The following is a 21,877-nucleotide window of genomic DNA, read 5'->3' on the forward strand; positions in this document are numbered from 1 at the left end:
AACTACAAAACATTGTTGAAAGAAATTGAAGGCCTAAGAAATGAAAATACATCCTGTAGTCACTGCCAGGAAGCCTCAGTGAATATTGTCAAGATGGCAGTATTTCCCCAAATGGACCTACTGATTGTGTGTAATCTATATCAAAACCCCAGCTGGCTTCTTGGAAAAAATTGATAAGTTAATCCTTGATTTCTTATGAAAATTCAAGGAATCTAGAGTAGCCAAAACAATCCTGAAAAAGAGTGAAGTTGGACTCACACATCCCAATTTCAAAACTTACTACAAAGCTGCTCTAGTTAAGGCTCTGTCTATGTTACTATCATAAGGTTAGATATAGATCAATAGACTAGAACTGAGTCCAGAAACAAACCTTCACATGTGTGGTCAACTGTTTTTCAACAAAGGTGCCAAGACCATTCAGTGGGAAAAAGATAGTCTTTTAAACACGTGGTGCTGAGACAGCTGGATAGCCACATTCAAAGAATGAATTTGGAACACGTCTTCATACCATACACAAAATTAAAATGGATTAAAGACCTAAAGTGAAAGTCATTCAGTTGTATCCAACTCTTTGTGATCTATACAGTCCATGGAATTCTCCAGGCCAGAATACTGGAGTGGGTAGCCTTTCCCTTCTCCAGGGGATCTTCCTAACCCAGGGATCGAACCCAGGTCTCCCACATTGCAGGCAGATTCTTTACCAGCTGAGCCACGAGGGAAATCCAAACATACTGGAGAGGGTAGCCTTTCCCTTCTCCAGGGGATCTTCCCGACCCAGGAATCGAACCAGGGTCTCCTGCATTGCAGGCGGATTCTTTACCAACTGAGTTATCAGGGAAGCCCCAAAGACCTAAAGGTGAGAGCTAAAACTATAAAACTCTTAGAAGAAAATACAGGAGGAAATCTTCATGATCTTGGATTAAGCCAGCCTCCTTGGATATGACACCAAAACTACAGAGCATGGAGGTAAAAACAGATAAATTGGACTTCACTGAATTTAAAACTTCTAGGTTTCAAAGGATACCATCAAGAAAGTGAAAATACAACCCAAAGAATGGTAGAAAACATGCACAAATCATATATCTGATCATAGACTTATATCTAGATTATGTAAAGAACTCTGCATTCACAAGGGTGTATCTTTCTGTTTCTCCTTTGCCTTTAGCTTTTCTTTTCTCAGCTATTTGTAAGGCCTCCTCATACAACCGTTTTGCATTTTTGCATTTCCTTTTCTTTGCGATGGTCTTAATCACTGCCTCCTGTACAATGTCACAAACCTCTGTCCATAGTTCTTCAGGAACTATCCTAAAGGAAATCACTTCTGAATGTTCATTGGAAGGACTGATGCTGAAACTCCAATACTTTGGCCACCTGATGCAAAGAACTGACTCATTGGAAAAGACCCTGATGCTGGGAAAGATTGGAGGTGGAAGGTGAAGGGAACGACAGAGGATGAGATGGTTGGATGGCCTCACTGACTCGATGGACATGAGTTTGAGCAAGCTCTGGGAGTTAGTGATGGACAGGGAAGCCTGGAATGCTACAGTCCGTGGGGTCGCAGAGTTGGACACGACTGAGTGACTGAACTGAACTGAACTATATAAAGAACACTTAGAACTCAGTAATAGAAAGACAACCTAGTTTAAAGGGGTTAAAAGAATCTGAAGAGGTGTTTCTCCAAAGCAGATAAGTAAATAGCCAATAAACACATGAAAAGCTGTTTAATGTCATGAGTCATCAGGGAAATGTAATCCAAACCATAATGAGATACCACTTCATACTCACTGCACTGGCTGGAATCAAGAAGATAATAGCAGATTGGAACACTCATACACTGCTGGTGAGGATATTAAAATGGTGCAACCACTTTGGAAAACAGTCCGGCAGTTCCTCAAAACGTTAAGCATGGAGTTACCAGATGACCCAGCAATTTCACTCCTGGGTGCATCTGAAAGAAATTCAGTGCAGTGTGGTGTGTGTGCGCCCAGTTGCGACCCCATGAACTGTAGCCCACCAGGCTCCTCTGTCTGTGGAATTTTCCAGGCAAGAATACTGGAGTGGGTTGCCACGCTGTCCTTCAGAGGATCTTCCCAATCCAGGGATAGAACCCAGGTCTCCTGCATTGCAGGTGGATTCTTTACCACTGATGCCACCTGGGAACCAAGAGAAATTAAAACATATTTACTGTACACACACACACCAATACACATGCGCGTGCGTGCACACACACACATACACACCATAATTCCAGTGGCTGAGCTGTATCTTGTCCGACAAGCCTATGTGGAGGGTGTTTTCTTCCTTCTGAATCTGCTGGTGTAAGAAGGTCTCTTTCTTTTCACTTTTAGAGAAAAACATTGGCCTATATTATTTCTGAAGGCCTTTCAGTCTTAAAAATGTGAAAGCCATTCATAAAAGTTAAGTTGCCTTAACCAGCATCTTTACGTTTTTTTATTCTTCAGTCTTGTCACTTTGCCGACAAAGGTCCGAATAATCAAAGCTATGGTTTTTCCAGTAGTCGTGTATGGATGTGAGAACTGGACCATAAAGAAGGCTGAGAGCCAAAGAACTGATGTTTTCAAATTATGATGCTTCAGAAGACTCTTGAGAGTCACTTGGACTGCAAGGAGATCAAACCAGTCAATCCTAAAGGAAATCAACCCTGAATATTCATTGGAAAGACTGATGCTGAAGCTCCAATACTTGGTCACCTGATGTGAAGAGCCAGCTCATTGGAAAAGATCGTGATGCTGGGAAAGATTGAGGGCAAAAGGAGAAGGGAGCAGCAGAGGGTGAGATGGTTGGATGGCATCACCGACTCAATGGACATGAATTTGAACAGACTCTGGGAGATAGTGAAGGACAGAGGAGCCTGGTGTACTGCAGTCTGTGGGGCTGCAAAGAGTCAGACAAGACTGAGTGATTGACTCTCTGACATACATCACAGCAGGATCCTCTATGACCCACCTCCCAGAATATTGGAAATAAAAGCAAAAATAAACAAATGGGACCTAATTAACCTTAAAAGCTTCTGCACATCAAAGGAAACTATTAGCAAGGTGAAAAGACAGCCTTCAGAATGGGAGAAAATAATAGCAAATGAAGCAACTGACAAACAACTAATCTCAAAAATATACAAGCAACTCCTACAGCTCAACTCCAGAAAAATAAACGACCCAATCAAAAAATGGGCCAAAGAACTAAATAGACATTTCTCCAAAGAAGACATACAGATGACTAACAAACACATGAAAAGATGCTCAACATCACTCATTATCAGAGAAATGCAAATCAAAACCACTATGAGGTACCATTTCACACCAGTCAGAATGGCTGCGATCCAAAAGTCTACAAATAATAAATGCTGGAGAGGGTGTGGAGAAAAGGGAACCCTCTTACACTGTTGGTGGGAATGCAAACTAGTACAGCCACTATGGAGAACAGTGTGGAGATTCCTTACAAAACTGGAAATAGAACTGCCTTATGATCCAGCAATCCCACTGCTAGGCACACACACTGAGGAAACCAGAAGGGAAAGAGACATGTGTACCCCAATGTTCATCACAGCACTGTTTATAATAGCCAGGACATGGAAGCAACCTAGATGTCCATCAGCAGATGAATGGATAAGAAACCGTGGTACATATACACAATGGAGTATTACTCAGCCATTAAAAAGAATACATTTGAATCAGTTCTAATGAGGTGGATGAAACTGGAGCCTATTATACAGAGTGAAGTAAGCCAGAAGGGAAAACATCAATACAGTATACTAACGCATATATATGGAATTTAGAAGGATGGAAACAATAACCCTGTGTACGAGACAGCAAAAGAGACACTGATGTATAGAACAGTCTTATGGACTCTGTGGGAGAGGGAGAGGGTGGGAAGATTTGGGAGAATGGCATTGAAACATGTAAAATATCATGTAAGAAACGAGTTGCCAGTCCAGGTTCGATGCACGATACTGGATGCTTGGGGCTTGTGCACTGGGACGACCCAGAGGGATGGTATGGGGAGGGAGGAGGGAGGAGGGTTCAGGATGGGGAACGGTGGATTCATTTTGATATTTGGCAAAACTAATACAATTATGTAAAGTTTAAAAATAAAATCAATCAATGCAAAAAAAAAAAAGACTGAGTGATTGAACAACAACAGTTGGAGTATAGCTGATTAGGGGCTTCCCAAGTGGTGCAGTGGTAAAGAATTGACCTGCCAATGCAGGAAACGTGGATCCATTCCCTCGCCAGGAAGATCCCCTGGAGAAGGAAATGGCAACCCACTCCAGTATTCTTGCCTGGATAATCCTATGGACAGAGGAGCCTGGTGTGCTGCAGTCCATGGGGTCGCAAAGAGTTGGACGTGAATTTGCGATTGAACAACAGCAATGTTCTTCAGTCTTGGATGACTCTTCAGGAAAGGATTTCACTTTTACCCTCTGTTATTCTGAGGGTCTGGAGTCTTGAGAATAAACTGAGCAGCCTTTGTTTTGTTTTAAACATTTGCCTTATTTTTCCTTGGTAGCATTTGCATGAAGACAGTATCCTTGCTGCAGTGAGCGTAGCTGTCATTTCTGGTCGTTGATTCAGTAATTGCTCTAATTAACTTTCTTCCCTCAGCATCCGAGAGGCTACGAGAATGGTGCACACAGGTTCTGGCCACAGAAGCCAGTCCCAGCCGAGGAGAGGAGCAAGCCTCTGGTGAGTTCCGCAGGCAGGCAGTTGGGGTCCTGCCTCAGTGACACCTGTTGCAGACACCCAGGGTGTTGTATTTCTTCAGTTCACATTTTTGTTCATTTTGTTTGGATGGTGGGCTGTGCTTACTTTAAGTTTGTGACTCGAATTTGTGAGCGATTCATTCATTGGACAGCCATCTGCAGCATTTGGGGTTGCAGCCCCTCTCCAGGTGAGACTGTGCCAGGGGCATCATCCCCTCACCCAAAGTCCTGTCACCCCTGTGGACCTCACATCCTGGGGGAAAGAGGGCAGACGTGGGGTACAGGGAGAAACCAACCAGACAGAGCTGCCCAGAGAGGACTGAGCAGGTGCTAGTTCAGGCCTGGTCTTGGGAGCTTCCCTGAGCCAGTGGCCTTGGACAGAGGTGTCTAGGAGGTGAGGGCTGAGTGTGCACATACTGACCCAAGGGGGTTTCAGGTGGGGAGAGCACAAGGTGGGCTGGGAATAAGAGGGGGACCTGGAGACAACGTAGAAAGTCAGCTTCCAGCCCCTTCACTGCCTGTCCATTATACAGAAGAAGTTGAGGTACAGATGGGCTGAGCTCCCTGCCAGGTTCCCCTCAGAAATGAAGAGGTTAGATGCAATTCAGGGCTCTTCCCTGGCCTGGGCCTCACCTGAACCTCTCCTCTTAGGATGCAGTCAGCCCTCCGTATCCAGGGGGCTGTGAAACCTGCCCATATGGGGGCCGACTGTTCTTAGCCATCGAATGCGAGGGATTTGAGTCTCTAAGGGGAATCCTGATACCAATCCCCTACAGATCCCGGGTACCAAGGGAGGGCTGTGCTCCCAAGAAATGCCTTGCATCGCTTCTGCCTGGCTGAGCACACCCAGCTGCAGGGCCACTTTATATTTGGTTATAATCCTTGAAAGTGTATGGTATTTTCCTTTCAAGTCAGTTAGCTTAAAGGATAAGTGTTCTAAACAGACTCCTACACTTTTTTTCTTTATTGTCCAAGGGAACTATTTCAGGTGGTTGAAATAATGGAAAAAGGAAAAATAGTGTCTCATACAGTTTGGTTCTTGGATTTTAGTGAAATTCAACTGAAATGCTTTCAAATCTCTACTCATTTCTGAGTTTCCATCAAAATCAGGTATCTCAGATTGGGCTGATGTAACAAAAATATCATAGACTGGGTGACTAAAACAATAAGCATTTATTTCTCACATTTTAAACGTGTATTTCTGGAGGCTGGGAAGTCCCAGATCCAGGCTCCAGCAGATCCGACATCTGGAGAGAGCCTGCTTCCCAGCTGGTGGGCAGCTCCCTTCCCCAGGAACCCTCACATGGTGGAGCAGGGAGGGAAGCCAGCTCTCTGCTGTCTCTTCCTATATGGGCACTAACCTCCTCACCCAGCTCCACCTTTGTGGCCTAATCACCTCCAGGAGGCCCCACCTCCTAATTCCATCATGTTAGAGACAGGAGTTCAACATACACATTTGGGGGGAACAGAAATACTGGTATAAAGCATCGGGTCTTAATCAGTGTCCAGATGGCTCTAATTCCTCTCCATTTGTTCCAAAGACTTACCCTTTTCTAAAGGTGCGAGCCAGGCCCTGTGTTCTGATGTAGTTTTGTGTGTGTGTCTGTGTGTGTGCTCAGTTGTGTCTGACTCTTTACGACTCCACGGACGGTAGCCCGTCAGGCTCCTCTGTCTATGGGATTCTCCAAGCAAGAATACTGGAGTGGGTTTCCATGCTCTCCTCCAGGGGATCTTCCTGGATCCCAGGAGGATTGAACTTGGCTCTCCTGCATTGCAGCAAGATTCTTTACCATCTGAGCCACCAGGGAAGCCCCTTTAATTGATATGTCTTTTTTTTTTTTTTTGATAATTTTATTTATTTATGACTGTTCTGGTCTTCACTGCTTGTGGGCCTTCTCTAGTTGCAGAGAGTGGGGCCTACTCTTTAGTTGCAGCTCAAGGGCTTCTCACTGTGGTGGCTTCTCTTATTGCAGAAATGGGCTCTAGGGCATGAGGGTTTCAGCAGTTGCAGTTCCCAAGCTCTAGAGCACCGGGTTGTGGTTAAAGGACTTAGTTGCTCTGCAGCCTGGGATCTTCCCAGACCAGGGATTGAACCTGTGTCTCCTGTATTGTCAGGCAGATTATTTACTACTGAGTCACCAAGGAAGCCCTGGTATGTTTATTTTTTATTTATTTCTTTTGACCATGCCTTGTGGCTCAGGGGAATCTTAGTTCCCCAACCAGAGAATGAGCCCAGACAACTTCAGTGAAAGTGCCCAGTCTTGACCACAGGGATCAAACCTGCATCTTTTGCATTGGCGGGCAGATTCTTTACCACTAGAGCCACCTGGGAAGCCCCTCTAATGTAGTTACTGGCCAGGAAAGCTAGCCTTGTCTTCTAGATGGGACTTCCTCTTCCTTTTTCTTCTACAAACGTCTATGTACCAACATGTCACCTAAGAGACACTGACATATTCCGAGGCCCCAGTAGGTCCTGTTTCAGGCTGACCTTGATGTGCACATAACCAGGCAGGCGTCGGCGGCGGTGGAAGGGCGTCTCCTTTCAGCTGGCCCCGGCGCACTAATCAGGCCTGGTCCCCTCCCTTCTGTCGTAGGAAGGGCTCACGCACTAGGTGGCCCTCAGGTCAGCAGGCAGGATGAGTCACAGGTTTGACAGCACACCCTGCTGTCCCCTTTAACAGAGTGACCAGCTCAGAGCTGAGCCTCACCCAGGCCCCTGACCACGATGGCTTTTCAGCTGGGACTGCTTAATCCTTTCCTGCCCCAGGCATGGTTCTTAATGACTTCATGGAAAAAAAAATCATAAAGAAGGGAGTAGGGCGAGGACAGGAACAGAGAAAGAGGCTCTGGGATCACTTCCCATGTGGTGACCTGCATCCAGCTTTGTGGGTTTTCATGATGTCATGTTGGGGATGGTTGACATTTGTCTTCCTTATAGCTATGTGTCTTTTTTGTCATCTTTGGCTTCTCTAAGGGTCTTTTGTTTAATAATTCTTTCCACTTTCTGTTTTTTATCTTTTTAAATTTTATTTTTATTGAAGTATAGTTGAATTACAATGTTGCGTTAATTGCCTGCTGTACAGCAAAGTGACTCAGTTATACACACGTATATTAACACATTCTTTTTCATATTCTTTTCCATTATGGTTTATCACAGGATATTGGATATAATTCCCTGTGCTCTATGGTAGGACCTTGTTTATCCATTCTGTATATTCCAAGTTCCATCTGCTCACCCCAAACTCCCAGCCCAACTCTCTCCTACACCTCTGAGGGTCTTTCTGATGGGTGTGGCTCAGCAACCACTTAAAGGGTGCTGAGCGGGTGTTTAGATGCTAAAGGTTAATGCCCGAGATCGATGGGATTGGGGGTGGGGTGGGAAGGAGGTCCAAGTGGGAAGGGATATATATACATATACATACAACTGATTCACTTTGTTATACAGAAGAAACTAGCACAACATTGTAAAGCATTTATACTCCAATAAGAAATTCTTTAATAAAAACAGAAATAAAGGTTACTCCACCCAACAGCTCCACGTGGGGCCAGCACAGGCTGAGGCTGGGTCACTCATGCAAACTCCCGCGTGTGTTTGCTTTCATCACACGGAGCCCTTTGCTCTATGAATGTGTCAACCTCAGAGTGTGGATCCTCGGCTGAACAAGCCCCCAGCCCACTGAGGGCTCTCTGTCCCAGGAGATGCCCTGGGGGCTCCAGGCACACCACTTTCTGTACCTAGTTCCCCCAGCGGGTCTCTGTTGGTTCCCGGAAGGAGGCAGCTTTGCTCTCCTGGTTCGCTTTGGGACCCCCCTCCCCCACCATGACCTCACTGATCCCTCGTCCAGACGCTGCGAGATACGGGACCTGGGAGGCTGGAATCACCCCCTCCTCACTCCCCGAGATTGTGCATAGAGGATGCGCAGGTGTGGGCAGGAGGTCTGTCTTAAATGAAAACAGAGCTTCCCGACCGGCCTGAGGGGCTCCTCACAGCTTAGGGCAGAGAGGCTGGACTGGGGCTTTGAACCCAGCATACAGAATACTGTACCCAGTGTTCTAAACAAGGAAGGGCCAGTGCCAGCCCTGGGCTGTGACCAGGTGGGTTTCTCTGCTGGACCTGTGATTACTACCGTCCTGGTTGAGCAGTTTTTTCTCTTCCTTTTTTCTCGTTCAGTTCAGTTCAGTTCAGTTGCTCAGTCATGTCCGACTCTTTGCAACCCCATGAATCGCAGCACGCCAGGCCTCCCTGTCCATCACCAACTCCCGGAGTTCACTCAGACTCACGTCCATCGAGTCAGTGATGCCATCCAGCCATCTCATCCTCTGTCATCCCCTTTTCCTCCTGCCCCCAGTCTCTCCCAGCATCAGAGTCTTTTCCAATGAGTCAACTCTTTGCCTGAGGTGGCCAAAGTACTGGAGTTTCAGCTTTAGCATCATTCCTTCCAAAGAACACCCAGGGCTGATCTCCTTCAGAATGGACTGGTTGGAACTCCTTGCAGTCCAAGGGACTCTCAAGAGTCTTCTCCAACACCACAGTTCAAAAGCATCAATTCTTCAGCGCTCAGCCTTCTTCACAGTCCAACTCTCACATCCATACATGACCACAGGAAAAACCATAGCCTTGTCTAGACGGACCTTTGTTGGCAAAGTAATGTCTCTGTTTTTCAATATGCTATCTAAAGCATCTTTTAATTTCATGGCTGCAGTCACCATCTGAAGTGATTTTCTCGTTATCTGGCTGCATTTCATGGTTCACCTGTCAAAACATTTAGTGGTTAAAAACAGTCTATCCTGCGGTTCTCAGCCTAATGACACAAACGGCTCTCTGGGGGCCTGCTCCCAAGATTGCTATACTGGGTCTAGGGTACAGCCTGGGAGTCTCTCAGAGTGCCTAGGAGATGCCAGGGTTGAGAACAATTGATTTTGTTTCCTACACAGGACAGCTGGTGCTAGTGGTAAAGAACCCACCTGCTAATGCAGGAGATGTAAGAGATGCTGGTTGAACCCCTGGGTTGGGAAGATCCCTGGAGGAGGGAATGGCAACCCACTCCAGTACTCTTGCCTGGAGAACCCCAAGGACAGAGGAGCCTGGTGGGCTATAGTCCATTGGGTGTCAACTGACTGAAGTAACACTTAACACACACACAGGACAGCCGGGTAATTCTCCCGAGAGAAGTTTATCTCGAAACTCAAATAGAGGGTCTCTGTGTTCATATACCTCTGTGGCATTTTTTGTCTTCAGGAGGATGCTCTGGTTCCAAGCCGGGGCTTGTCGTCTGCATCCTGGAGCATCAGAGCACACGGTTCACTGTGGCCATGCTCACCAGAGGCCAGCTCTCGATGTCCGAGCCATGCATGGCGGGAACCAGGCTTCTCAGCGACGCAGCCAAGAGGGCGGTGCTGGGTGCTCAGCGCCCGAGGGGCTGCCCGTGCTGCAGCCTGCCACTCTGTTTTCCAAATTTCTGTTCTTCACTAGAAGAGAATTCTGATATCAAGAAAGAGATGTGGCAATGCTTTGTCATTTTCTTTTTTTTTCAATTTAACTGCATTTTGAATCCTGCTTGCACAGTATAGTGTGAGTGAGTGATAATCACTCAGTCTTTGTGCCCCAATGGACTGTAGCCTGACAGGCTCCTTTGTCCACAGAATTCTCCAGGCAAGAATACTGGAGTGGGTGAGATAAATCAATAAAACCTGTTTGATTTTGTGGAAAGTCTGGAATACATAGAAACATCTCTTTTTAAGTCTTCGACCTTCATAGTGCCTTTATGAAGGAAATTTTTCAATCATCCTTGCTCTGACTTGATGTCCCACCCTGAGTTGGGGACCACTGTTCTCTGCTTTAATGATGATAAACTTTAGGGATGTCCAGAATCAAAATTTATGAAATATTGGAATTAGTTTATGAAGTTTAAAATAATATTGTTTGTGATCATGTACGTCCTTTGTGAACTCCTTAAAAAATACAGGATCGTGTAGAAAATTAACTGACATTTCACACAAATTACACATAATTCTGGGGCTTCCCTGATAGCTCAGTTGGTAAAGAATCTGCCTGTAATGCAGGACACCCCAGTTTGATTCCTGGGTCAGGAAGATCCTCTGGAGAAGGGATAGGCTACCCACTCCAGTACTCTTGGGCTTCCCTTGTAGCTCAGTAAACAATCCGCCTACAATGCAGGAGACCTGGGTTGGGAAGATCCCCTGGAGAAGGGAAAGGCCACCCACCCCAGTATTCTGGCCTGGAGAACTCCATGGACTGTAGAGTCCATGGGCTCGCAAAGAGTCGGACATGACTGAGCAACTTTCACTTTCACACATAATTCTACCACTGAGTGATAACCATTGTCAGTTTAGAATTTAGCTTCTTTTTCCCTATAAATAAATCCAATAGTTAACCTACTTAAATAGGTTTATATTTAAACATTCAATGAGATCATAATGAAAATGCTTTTGAATGATGTTTTATTGCTTAATGTATCATAAGCACTTTCTCATGTCTTCAAATCTCACAACCTTTTTTTTACAACTGAAGAATATGTTGGTTATGTGGCTGTTCTTCAGCAATTTTTCTCAATAATGGTGTGACATTAATTTTATCATATAAGTATTTTTCCACATCGAAAAGTATTTTTTGCAAATAGAGTCCTAGAGTTGAGTCAAAAGATTCTGCATGTCTTTGATTAATGTTTCCCAAAACCACGTGGATGCTGATGGCCATAAAAACAGTGGCCATGTGAGGATGTTGTCCAAGGCATACCCACCTCCCAAGTCGACTGCCTGATAACACGTCTTCTTCTTTTCCTTTCTCTTTTTCTGCGGGGTTCATCTCCAGGACCCAGAGATGCAGCGTCTACTGCTGTCTGATGGGAAACACTCGGGCCACCAGAACCACGTGGTCGTCCTCCCGGCAGACGGCGGGGGCGGCATGGCAGCCATCAGCTTCACAGGGGCCCTGAAGATTCCCGTGAGTACACGACCCTCTTGAAAGGGGGCATTTGTGAACAGTGAACAGTGTCTGTTTACTACAAATTACACATAATGCTGTGAACAGACACTGGGCTGTTGATAAGTTTAAAAGGAGAAGTCCATGATCATATTATCTACACATTAGAAATCCAAGTGCTGTCCTTATGGCTGTTTTGTTCAACTCTTTATGACCCCATGGAATGTAGCCCGCCATGCTCCTCTGTCCATGGGATTCTCCAGGCAAGCATACTGGAGTGGGTTGCTATTTCCTCCTCCAGCGGAATCTTCCTGACTCAGGGATCGAAACTGTGCCTCCTGCATTGGCAGGCAGGTTCTATACCACTGAGCCACCTGGGAAGCTCATAGAAATCCATAGCATGAACCAGAATTGCAAGCAGATCAGCTCAGGGCTGAATAAGGCTGCAGTGTTTTGTTCACCTGTTAATAGTTATAAAATATATTATATATGTATATTATGGATGTGAAGTCCATGAGCTGCCAGAGCAGAGCATGCTGGGAGCTGTGCAAAGGCCTGGGAGCAACTGTGTTCCTCTGACGTGGAGCTGTGGAGGGGTACAAAGGCAGGGAGCCAAGAGCAGAGACAGGAGGAGGGGGAGAGCACACTGGCCGCTGGGGGCCACACTCTGGAACACCTGGCTCCTGCCCTTGGGTGCCTGTTCAGGGGAACAGATGCAGGCAGGGGCACTTCCCTCATTCTGGCCTCGGGGACAATTGGAAGAGGGAACCCAGAGGCTCCATAGCAACTATGCTGAGCCAGAAACCTAACAGTGCACCCAGAACCTCAGCATCCTGGCACCCAGTGAAGAAACTCAGAACTGCTGCTTTAAACAGAGAGTTCTGCCAGCTCCCAGATAAAACTGGGCTGCCGAGGGCCCAGGAGCTGCTCTCCTGCCAGAAGAGACCACTGAAGGTCCAGCCTGGACTTTCCAGGGTCCCTAACAAAGATATATGGGGGTTTGGCCTGCAGGAGATGCTAGTTCCAAATAAAAGTTATTTTTTAAATTTGTTAATAACAAGTAGTAACTTTTCTGTTGTTCCTTTATTGTGTAGCTGGGTCAAATACTGTTGCTAGAATTAAGTGCCCACCATAAATAGGAGTTGGGTGGAGGCAAGAACAGGCTTCAGGGCCCTGGCCTGGCCTGCCCTGGGCGGGCTGGTTACGCCCGGCACAGGTGGTAACCGCTCTAGGCCTCTGTTTCCTCACCTGTAGTGCAGGCTCAGTGGCTGTATAACTAGTTAGTGCTGTTCTCGGGATCAAATGAGATCATTAACTACACAACAGGCACAATGCCACGCACTTGGTAAGCATTATACACACCGCCCATACTGGGTGTGACTGTGAAAACGTTGTTTAACTTCCAGAGCACTGACATGAATTGCATACTGTGTCCTCTGCTTGGATTTGAAGGGCGTGCATAGCTATGCACTGTGATAGCCTGGGAGAAGCAACCGAGGTGTCGGCAACCGAGCAGTCGGTTCCTTAGTGTTCACCCGATTTCTCACGCTCATTTCCCAAGCGATACCTGGACTTACTATCTCACAAGGGCCACCTCTTTCTAAACGTAGTCACAAAATGGAACATATAAGCATTTCTCAATAGCCACGAGACCCCAAACCTCAGTTTCCTCATCAGAATCTACATTTCTCTTCTGGGTATCACTGAACTCAGGTCCAGCTGCTCGCTGCTTGAACTCAACACTTGAGAAGCAAATGCTGATAGAAAGGAAAGTTGCTTTAACCAGAGTAGCCAGCAATCAGGGAGGAGGACTTGTGTCCCCAAAACCAACTCCGAGGAGGCCACAAAAGTTCTTAAAGAGAAAAAGAGTAATCTCGGTTCATCACTGAGATGAAGGATCAGGGCCATCATCACCCCCACTGCCTACAGGCTTGTCGGCTCTTTGTGATCTTCCTCCAGATGCTGTATTGTTCACACAGGTTGCTCGTGAGAGTACTGAAGGGGAAGCCGAGGAGGAGATCTGGTCATCTGTTAATTATTTATTCTTCATTTTTATTTCTTTGATCTAGGAAAGAACTGACCAGTTAGGCAAAGTATTGTGTGAGCTAAAAGATTTGAAAGATCTGGCCTCGGCCAGAAATGAATAGAGTATGCGAGCGACTGGTTTAAGTTCAGTTAAAATGTAGTGGACAGTGACTGCAGCCATGAAATTAAAAGACGCTTGCTCCTTGGAAGAAAAGCTATGACAAACTTAGACAGCGTGTTAAAAAAGCTGACGCATTGCTTTGCTGACAAAGGTCCATATAGTCAAAGCTATGGTTTTCCTGGTAGTCATGTGTGGATGTGAGAGTTGGACCGTAAAGAAGTCTGCGCGCCAAAGAATTGATGCTTTTGAATTGTGGTGTTGGAGAAGACTCTTGAGAGTCCCTTGGACTGCAAGGACCAGTCCACCCTAAAGGAAATCAGGCCTGAATACTCATTGGAAGGACTGATGCTGAAGCTGAAGCTCCAATCCTTTGGCCACCTGATGCTAAGAGCAGACTCATTGGAAAAGATTCTGATGCTGGGGAAGGTTGAGAGCAGGAGAAGTGGGCGGCAGAAGATAAGATGGTTGCATGGCATCACCGACATGATGGACATGAGTTTGAACAAACTCTGGGAGATAGTGAAGGACAGGGAAGCCTGGCAGTTTACTGTCCAATGAGTTGGACATGACTTAGGACTGAACAACACCAATAACAACACGTTATAGCTTTGCTAAAGTGACAAGACAAAAGGGGCCTCCTGCAGAGAGCTCCTCCCTGCCAAAAGCTGCTCGCAAATCCTCACTCTCAGAACATCGCTCCATTGCTATGGGGTCATGCGCCAAGGTCTGTCTTCTGTCCTTCCCTCTCTTTCAGGGCGTGATAGAGTTCTCTCTGTGTCTGCTGTTTGCGAAACTGGTCAGCTACACGTTCCTTTTCTGGCTTCCACTCTACATCACAAATGTAGGTGAGTACCATTGCTAGCAGCACAGCTGGTTCTGTTCAAGGGCTGTGATCAGGACTCCCTTTTATCCACCGGTGTCTATAAACTTGGAAAGCAGAGAGATGCATGATGCTCTTGAATCACATAGCATGATTAGTAGAAACGTGCAGACAAAGAGGTAGATGTGGAGACAATGAGATGGTTTAGATGGCATCACCAACTCAGCGGACAAGAATCTGAGCAAACTCTGGGAGAAAGCAGAGGACAGAGGAGCCTGGCATGCTGCAGTCCCTGGGGCCGCGAAGAGTCAGACACAACTCAGCAACTGAACAACAACAGGCAAAGAGAATTCAGACGGGAATGTTTTATTGCCATGATGAGAACCTAGATGGAGTTTAAAGGGTTGACATGGTGTTCTCCAGTTGTGGCTACTGGTTCCCCAAAGGGCTTCCTATCTGGGGCAGCCTGCTTTTAAATTTAGGCTGCATCTGACTTGGTCACAGCAGCTGGTGAGCAGGGAGAGAGACCCTGGGGATCTCAGATAATACAGCCTTCATGACTGACCTAGAAATCGCTTCCTGGAGCTGAGCTCTAACTCCGGGGAAGCAGACAGCTTGTCCTGCATTTCAGAAGTCCAGCAGGGGCTAAAGCTGTAGGTTACTACACAGTACACCCATTTGTAGTAACACATACCCCATGTCCTGGGCGTGAACACAGGGAAGATGAGAAGGACCAGCAGTTCTTGGAGGAGAGGTCCCTGTGTAGGGGCTGCAGCCACAACTGGACAGGGACCCAGACAGTCAGCAGGGCCTCTGGGCCCCAGAGTCAGGGATTTCAAGGACAAAGCAAAGAAACCAGGGAGGTGTGTGCCCTAGTGAATGTGAAAAGAGGAGAAATTTGGGACGTGGAAGCTCCAGAGCACAGACCACATGTCCCCAGTGTAACTGAAAGCGGGGTGGAGCTGCTCACTGCTCAAAAGCTAATAAAGAGGCAAGGTTGGTGGAAAGGAAAGTTTGTTCTATTCTGGATGCTGGCAACAGGGGTTGGGGGGGTGGGGTTGCCTGTCCAAAGGCTAACTGATGGCTAGCCAGTGGGCAAGAGCTTTTATAGATAGAAGGAGGGGCTACATGCAGAAACAGCACAGTCAGCTCTGACAGTCATCTGGATACTGATCATTGGTGATCTGACCAGGGTCATCTTGTTTTCAGTGCAGTTAAGCTTCAGTTAAAGGTCCGTCTAGTCAAGGCTATGGTTTTCCAGTAGTCATGTGTGGATGTGAGAGTTATATTATAAAGAAAGCTGAGCACCAAAGAATTGATGCTTTTGAACTGTGGTGTTGGAGAAGACTCTTGAGAGTCCCTTGGACTGCAAGGTGATCCAACCAGTCCATCCTAAAGGAGATCAGTCCTGGGTTCATTGGAAGGTCTGATGTTGAAGCTGAAACTCCAATACTCTGGCCACCTCATGCGAAGAGCTGACTCATTTGAAAAGCCCCTGATGCTGGGAAAGATTGAGGGCAGGAGGAGAAGGGGATGACAAAGGATGAGATGGCTAGATGGCATCACCGACTCAATGGACATGAGTTTGGGTGAACTCCGGGAGTTGGTGATGGACAGGGAGGCCTGGTGTGCTGCGGTTCATGGGGTTGCAAAGAGTCGGACACGATTGAGTGACTGAACTGAACTGAATCTGCAGTTCCAGGATCGGTTTGTTCCTGTTTCCTTGAGGCCAGTTCTTGGAATTGTGGCAGCTTATGTCACAACTACAGTCTGGTCATCATTAATCTCTTTCACCTGGTGGGAGTTTCGGTGTCTGTAAGACAGCTCACAGGAGATGGCCCCGAATATTATCTATAGTCCTTGAGGAGGTCCTTGACTTTGCTTAATAGCTGCATTATTATTGTGTGGTCTCATTTGACTGTGTTCTTTTGTTTCTGCGTTTTCTCACTGCTCTGATTAAACTCACTCTTTGGCTAAAGCTTTTCCACAGACAGAAGGCAGGTGGAGGACACGGGCTGGGGGAAGGACCATAAGGTCCTGCTCCGTTTCACTAGCAGTGTTGTAAGGACCAGCAGAGAGGGATGTGAGCCCGAGGCAGCAGGGCAGAGTTTCTCGGGATGGGAGTCAGAGGCAGTGAGGGGACCATCCAGCGTCAGCCGAGACCCAGTCTAGGTGGGAGTTAGAGACACAGAGTCCTGCGCTGAGCATCCTGAGACCTCGGCCTCCTTCTCTGGGGGAGAAGGTTCCAGCCCCTCCCAGGTCTGAAAGCAGGGGGGTCATACAGTCTGTGTCGAGGGGGCTCCCATGGGCCAGCCCTTCCCCAGGCCGTGCCCTGCAGCCCTGAGTCTGACCTCACAGCTGCCCTGAGGGGACACAGAGCAAAGGTGGGATGATACCTAGACAGAGCCAGGTGAACCCTCACCTTTCGGTTAGGAGTGTTCGTTTTTCACACTTTCTGTGTGTCTGCCCACAAAGCACACTCCTTTTTTCCATCTACTCTGGTAATTACTATTTTAATGCTAATCTGATCTGCTGCCACTGCTAAGTTGCTTCAGTCGTGTCCGACTCTGTGCGATCCCATAGATGGCAGCCCACCAGGCTCCCCCGTCCCTGGGATTCTCCAGGCAAGAACACTGGAGCGGGTTGTGTTTCCTTCTCCAATGCACGAAAGTGAAAATTGAAAGTGAAGTCGCTCAGTCGTGTCGGACTCCCAGCGACCCCATGGACTGCAGCCCACCAGGCTCCTCCATCCATGGGATTTTTCCAGGCAAGAGTACTGGAGTGGGTTGCCATTGCCTTCTCCGCTAATCTGATCATGGATCTCATAATTGCTGTTTGGTTTAAATCATGCTTGTGAAACAAAAGAATGTTGTGTGTCGCTTGTACACTGCTGCGGCCTTCTCACGGTGACATTCTGCCATCATTTTTTCTTTTAACTTTTAATTTTGATTTGGAGGGTAGCCAATTAACAACGCTGTGATGGTTGCAGGTGAACAGCCAGGGGACTCTGCCCTACATATACATATGTCCACTCTCCCCCAAACTCCTCCTATCCAGGCTGCCACGTGGCACTGAGCAGAGTTCCCTGTACTGTACAATAGGTCCTTCTTGGTTATCACTTTAAACCCTCTGCTGTCATTCCAACAGATCACCTTGATGTCAAGAAGGCGGGGGAGCTCTCCACCTTGTTCGACGTGGGTGGGATCTTCGGTGAGTTCGTTTCCTCTTGTCCTGCTTTGACAAAAGCCTTCACCACCGAGGTGATGCATGGACACCCTCAGCCTGGACGCTGTTTGACTTGACTCCCTACTGGGAGGCCCCCAGTGCCTGGCCTCTGATAGCACGTCACGCCCCATCCTGGGCTCCCTGGGGACCAGGATACCTGGTGGGCGACAGACCAGTGATGCTAGGATGCTCCCAGGCAAAGGGGCTTTGGGGCCAACCTGCTCAAGGGGTGGAAAGGACCCAGGGAAGAGGTCCTCCTCTCCTTGCTGCTGCGGCAGTGAGGGTCCTGCTTCCTCTCCATGGGGCCCCACTGGGCACGTACACCCCTCAGGACCCTCCCTCTGCCTTGCAGGTGGGATCCTGGCAGGTGTGATCTCCGATCGCCTGGAGAAAAGGGCCTCCACCTGCGGCCTGATGCTGCTGCTCGCGGCCCCCACGGTAGGCCCGGCAGCCCCTCCCGCCTCATCACGGCCCCCGCACCTCCGGATCAGCCCCCCTGTCCTCCCACCCACACACCTGCAGCTGCTGGCGCAGCTCCTCTCGGGGCTCTGGTTTCCGGGACCTGGTGTCGCCTCCACCCCGCTCAGTGCCCCCCACTCAGCCTCCCCTCCCCCAGCCTCCTGCGCCCTGCACACTACGCACCAGCGTGGCTCCTCCCTCCTCCCTGCCTCCACGTGTGCGTTTGTGGGCTGTTCTCTTTGGGGTGCCCTTCCCCTCCTTTCCCCTCCCCCCAGCAGGCTCCTGCTCATTTGTAGAACCCCCACTGTGGCTGCCCTACCCGCTTCCCTGGGGAGCACCACCCCTCCCCTCATAACCCAGGTTCCATTGCTTTTCAAGTGTTTAGTTGTGTGTGACCTCGGGCGGGTGACTCCCTCTGAGCCCGTTTCCTCATCTGAAAAACGAGGATGCCGGCAGCACCACCTCACAGGGTGAAGGCGAGGGCCAAGGGGAACATGGTTACACCGTCACTGTTTCCTCAACATCATATGTAGTAGTATTGCTCATCAACTTGCGCTGACTCCTTTGCCCATCTGCTGCTCCACTGAGCTGAACAGAATCCAATCTTCAGTCGTCCTGGGGCCCTGGACATTGCGCAGCACAGACTCTCCAAGAACCTTGATGCAGAAGCACTGACTGGGCTCCCCTCACCACCTGGGCCCTGGTGTTCAGGGCTTATGGCCCAGGAGGAGACACGGGGCTCAGGGAGAGCTGCGCCAAACCCAGGGTCTTCCCCCAGGAGCTCAGGGTGGGGCGTTCCCGGGTTTCCAGCTCACTGGGCGATCAGACCCTACATGTCTGCGTCCAGCCTGGGGACAGTTTGCAAGCGTCTGGACACCTGTCTTTGGACAGCCTGCCAGGGCAGCATGGCCTTCCTTCCACTGTCTGGTTGCTGCCCAAGAGTCACTTTTCAGAAATACACATTCCTGGGAAATCTCTCAGCTACTCATAGTAAACCTTTGTTCCTCTCCTCTTTTGACACCGTTCACAGCTCTACGCTTTCTCCTCCATCAGCAGAATGGGGCTGGAAGCCACCATAGGTGAGTCTACGAGGTCTTTCTTTCCTTCAGCCATTTTTTTTTGGTCCGCACGGCTTTGTGAGATGAACTGAAAAATCTGCAAAGAAGCAAAGATGCGGCTTGCGCACTGTGCTAAAATCATCCTTGTGTTCCTCCTTGGAGGGGGTACTTTCAGAGGGGCCCACGGGGGTCCTGCCTGCGGAACTGAGGCCGCAGGTTTAAGAGCCAGTGTGGGAGAGTTCAGGCCCCGGGGCTGGCCTGTGAGAAGCCCTGGGTGCCCAGTGCAGGAGCCACTCAGAGAAGCCCACATCCCCTGGAAGGCAGCAGCTGGAGCTGTGGTCCCCAAGTCCCGCACCCCCAGCATCACAAGCCCGGGGGCGGCTGCTCTCTGAGCTGCTCTGTCAGCTGCCACTCTGGGCACAGTCTCTATTTTTAACTTTCCATAAGCAGCTCTATCAAATTAAGGCTCTGACACTGAGTAAATGCTTCTTTTGGTCTCACAACCCAGCAGAGGAGATTGGTAGGGATCCCATTAAAAGTTACCCAGAGTGCAAATTCTGGATGCAAGGGGCCCATGAAGTGACCCATTAGTCCAGGAGCTTCCACTCAGAGCAATGTGACCCAGAGGGTGGTTCGGGAACGTGAACCTGGGGTCAGGTTAGGAGACTGCATTTCAGGAATGGGCACGGTGGTCCCGCCCATCGGGGACTGGGCTGTGCTGGAGCCCCAGGTCTCTGGGGGTGGCCATCAGCGGCTGTGGGCACAGAGAGGAAGTCCTGTCCGCTGCAGACGAGGCTGTGGTGGTGGCCGCATCGGGTGCTCACACCTGTGGTCACGCCTGTGGTCACGTCTGTGCTTGAACATCGGGGTTCTCGCTTCCTCTCAGCACGGCTTCTGCTCTCCAGGTTCAAGAAAACAGGGGCCAGGTTCTCTGAACTTGGCTTGAGTCTTTGGGAAAGTGTGATTAGACCTACAACCATTTTGGGGCAAGTTTAACGGAAGATGTTTATGATGCTTGCTCCATCTGTGGCCACTCCCTGGTGGTGTGGGCATCTTCCCAGGACCGGCCCGTGTCCAGCTCAGGGCAGGGCCAGCATGCAATGCCAGGATGCCCAACAGGGAGAAGCTTAGACAGCAGAGGCTCCCCCAGGCGCCTGTTCTGCTGGCTGACCCCTCTCTGGGTTTCTGTCTCCTGCAGCCATGCTGCTCCTCAGCGGGGCCCTGGTCAGCGGGCCGTACGCACTCATCACGACTGCCGTGTCTGCCGACCTGGTGAGTATGCGCAGCTCATCACAGAGCCGGGGCCAGGTGCTGGCGGGGCGGCCACCTCTGCCATCACAACTGTTGTGATGGGTGGTCTCTGATAGCAAAATGGTCTGTTTCAACGAGCACTCCTGTGCAGACGGCCAGTAAGGATGCTAAGAGTCTTCTGAAGCAGATAAGGGGACACGGCCGCCCTGTCCTGTAAACCAACAGCCCAAGGCCTGATGCCAGCGTCTGGCTCGCTCCTCTGAGCCACTCTGGCAGCCCTGGAAGCCAGTGGCCGTGACCCCTGGAGCCCATCCTTAGGGCCTCAGCAGAGTCCGGCCCGCCATGGGTGTCCCACTCTGTGCCCAGCCCTCTGCTGGTCTTGGGGACTTCAGGGACAAGCCAGGTGGGGTCCTGGCCCTGGGAGGACATGCTCCAAGGCAGAGGCCAGGGTGGTAAAGAAACATTTACTGCACAGGGTGGTGAACTCCACGCGGGCCTGGGGATCCATGGCGGCTCCTGCCCAGTTCTTCCAAGAGGAAGCACTGCTGACAGGTGGCCTTTGACTCCAGGCCAGAGGGACCCAGAGGCGGCAGGGCTGTCTCATCTACCCGACAGGAAAGACGAGACATGTCACATGGGAGCCACTTGTGGACGTCGGCAGGATACACGCACTGCACTGAAGTAAAAGCCCCTGATAGGAAGTAGTGTCATGAATAACTGGGAGAGGAGAGGCAGTGTCCTGTACAGAAGGGTGTAGGCAGGTCCTCTGCCCAGGGGCAGGGAGCCCACCTCCCCTGTCCTCAGGGGCGGGCTGAGCACAGAGGACAGCATGGGGAGGGGGGATCAAGTAACTTCTCAGGGGAGAAAGTCAACAGCCCCGCCCTCCGCCAAGGTCACAGTCAACACCAGCAGGGAGGCATCAAGCTGATGCATGGATGCAGGGTGAGAGGTGATGCCCACGGTCCTTCACCTCCATGATCTCCCTCCTAGAACCCACACCCATCCAGTCACGGGAAACAAGGAAAGTCCCAGAAGCAACGTCTGCAAAGCTGTCACAGCCAAGAGGAGCCCCAGGAGACACATGGACCTGGGTGGGCTCCTGGGACACAGATTCAGTTAGACACTAGATAAAAAGCCAGAGGTCTGAAAAAATCATGGATTTTCATGATGAGGCATCAATATTGGGTCATTCGTCATGAAAAATGTAGCCCAGCAGGGCAAGATGTGAACACAGGGCAAAGCGAGTGCAGGGCTC

General features: G+C 49.2%; 1 protein-coding gene across 3 annotated transcripts in view; it reads left to right on the top strand.

The window, feature by feature from the left end:
• The window catches only part of SLC37A1 (solute carrier family 37 member 1), a 102,531-nt gene that overhangs the window by 69,143 nt on the left and 11,511 nt on the right, over positions 1-21,877 (top strand). For all 3 annotated transcript variants that reach the window (XM_027546892.1, XM_027546885.1, XM_027546898.1), the window contains 7 exons: positions 4,623-4,703; positions 11,553-11,684; positions 14,564-14,654; positions 17,777-17,839; positions 18,207-18,292; positions 19,344-19,392; positions 20,570-20,643. In XM_027546892.1, coding sequence (XP_027402693.1) covers positions 4,623-4,703; positions 11,553-11,684; positions 14,564-14,654; positions 17,777-17,839; positions 18,207-18,292; positions 19,344-19,392; positions 20,570-20,643 — 576 coding nt within the window. The remainder of the gene's footprint in view (positions 1-4,622; positions 4,704-11,552; positions 11,685-14,563; positions 14,655-17,776; positions 17,840-18,206; positions 18,293-19,343; positions 19,393-20,569; positions 20,644-21,877) is intronic.

Source organism: Bos indicus x Bos taurus, chromosome 1 (assembly GCF_003369695.1).
Source record: "Bos indicus x Bos taurus breed Angus x Brahman F1 hybrid chromosome 1, Bos_hybrid_MaternalHap_v2.0, whole genome shotgun sequence".
Taxonomy (NCBI): Eukaryota; Metazoa; Chordata; class Mammalia; order Artiodactyla; family Bovidae; genus Bos; species Bos indicus x Bos taurus.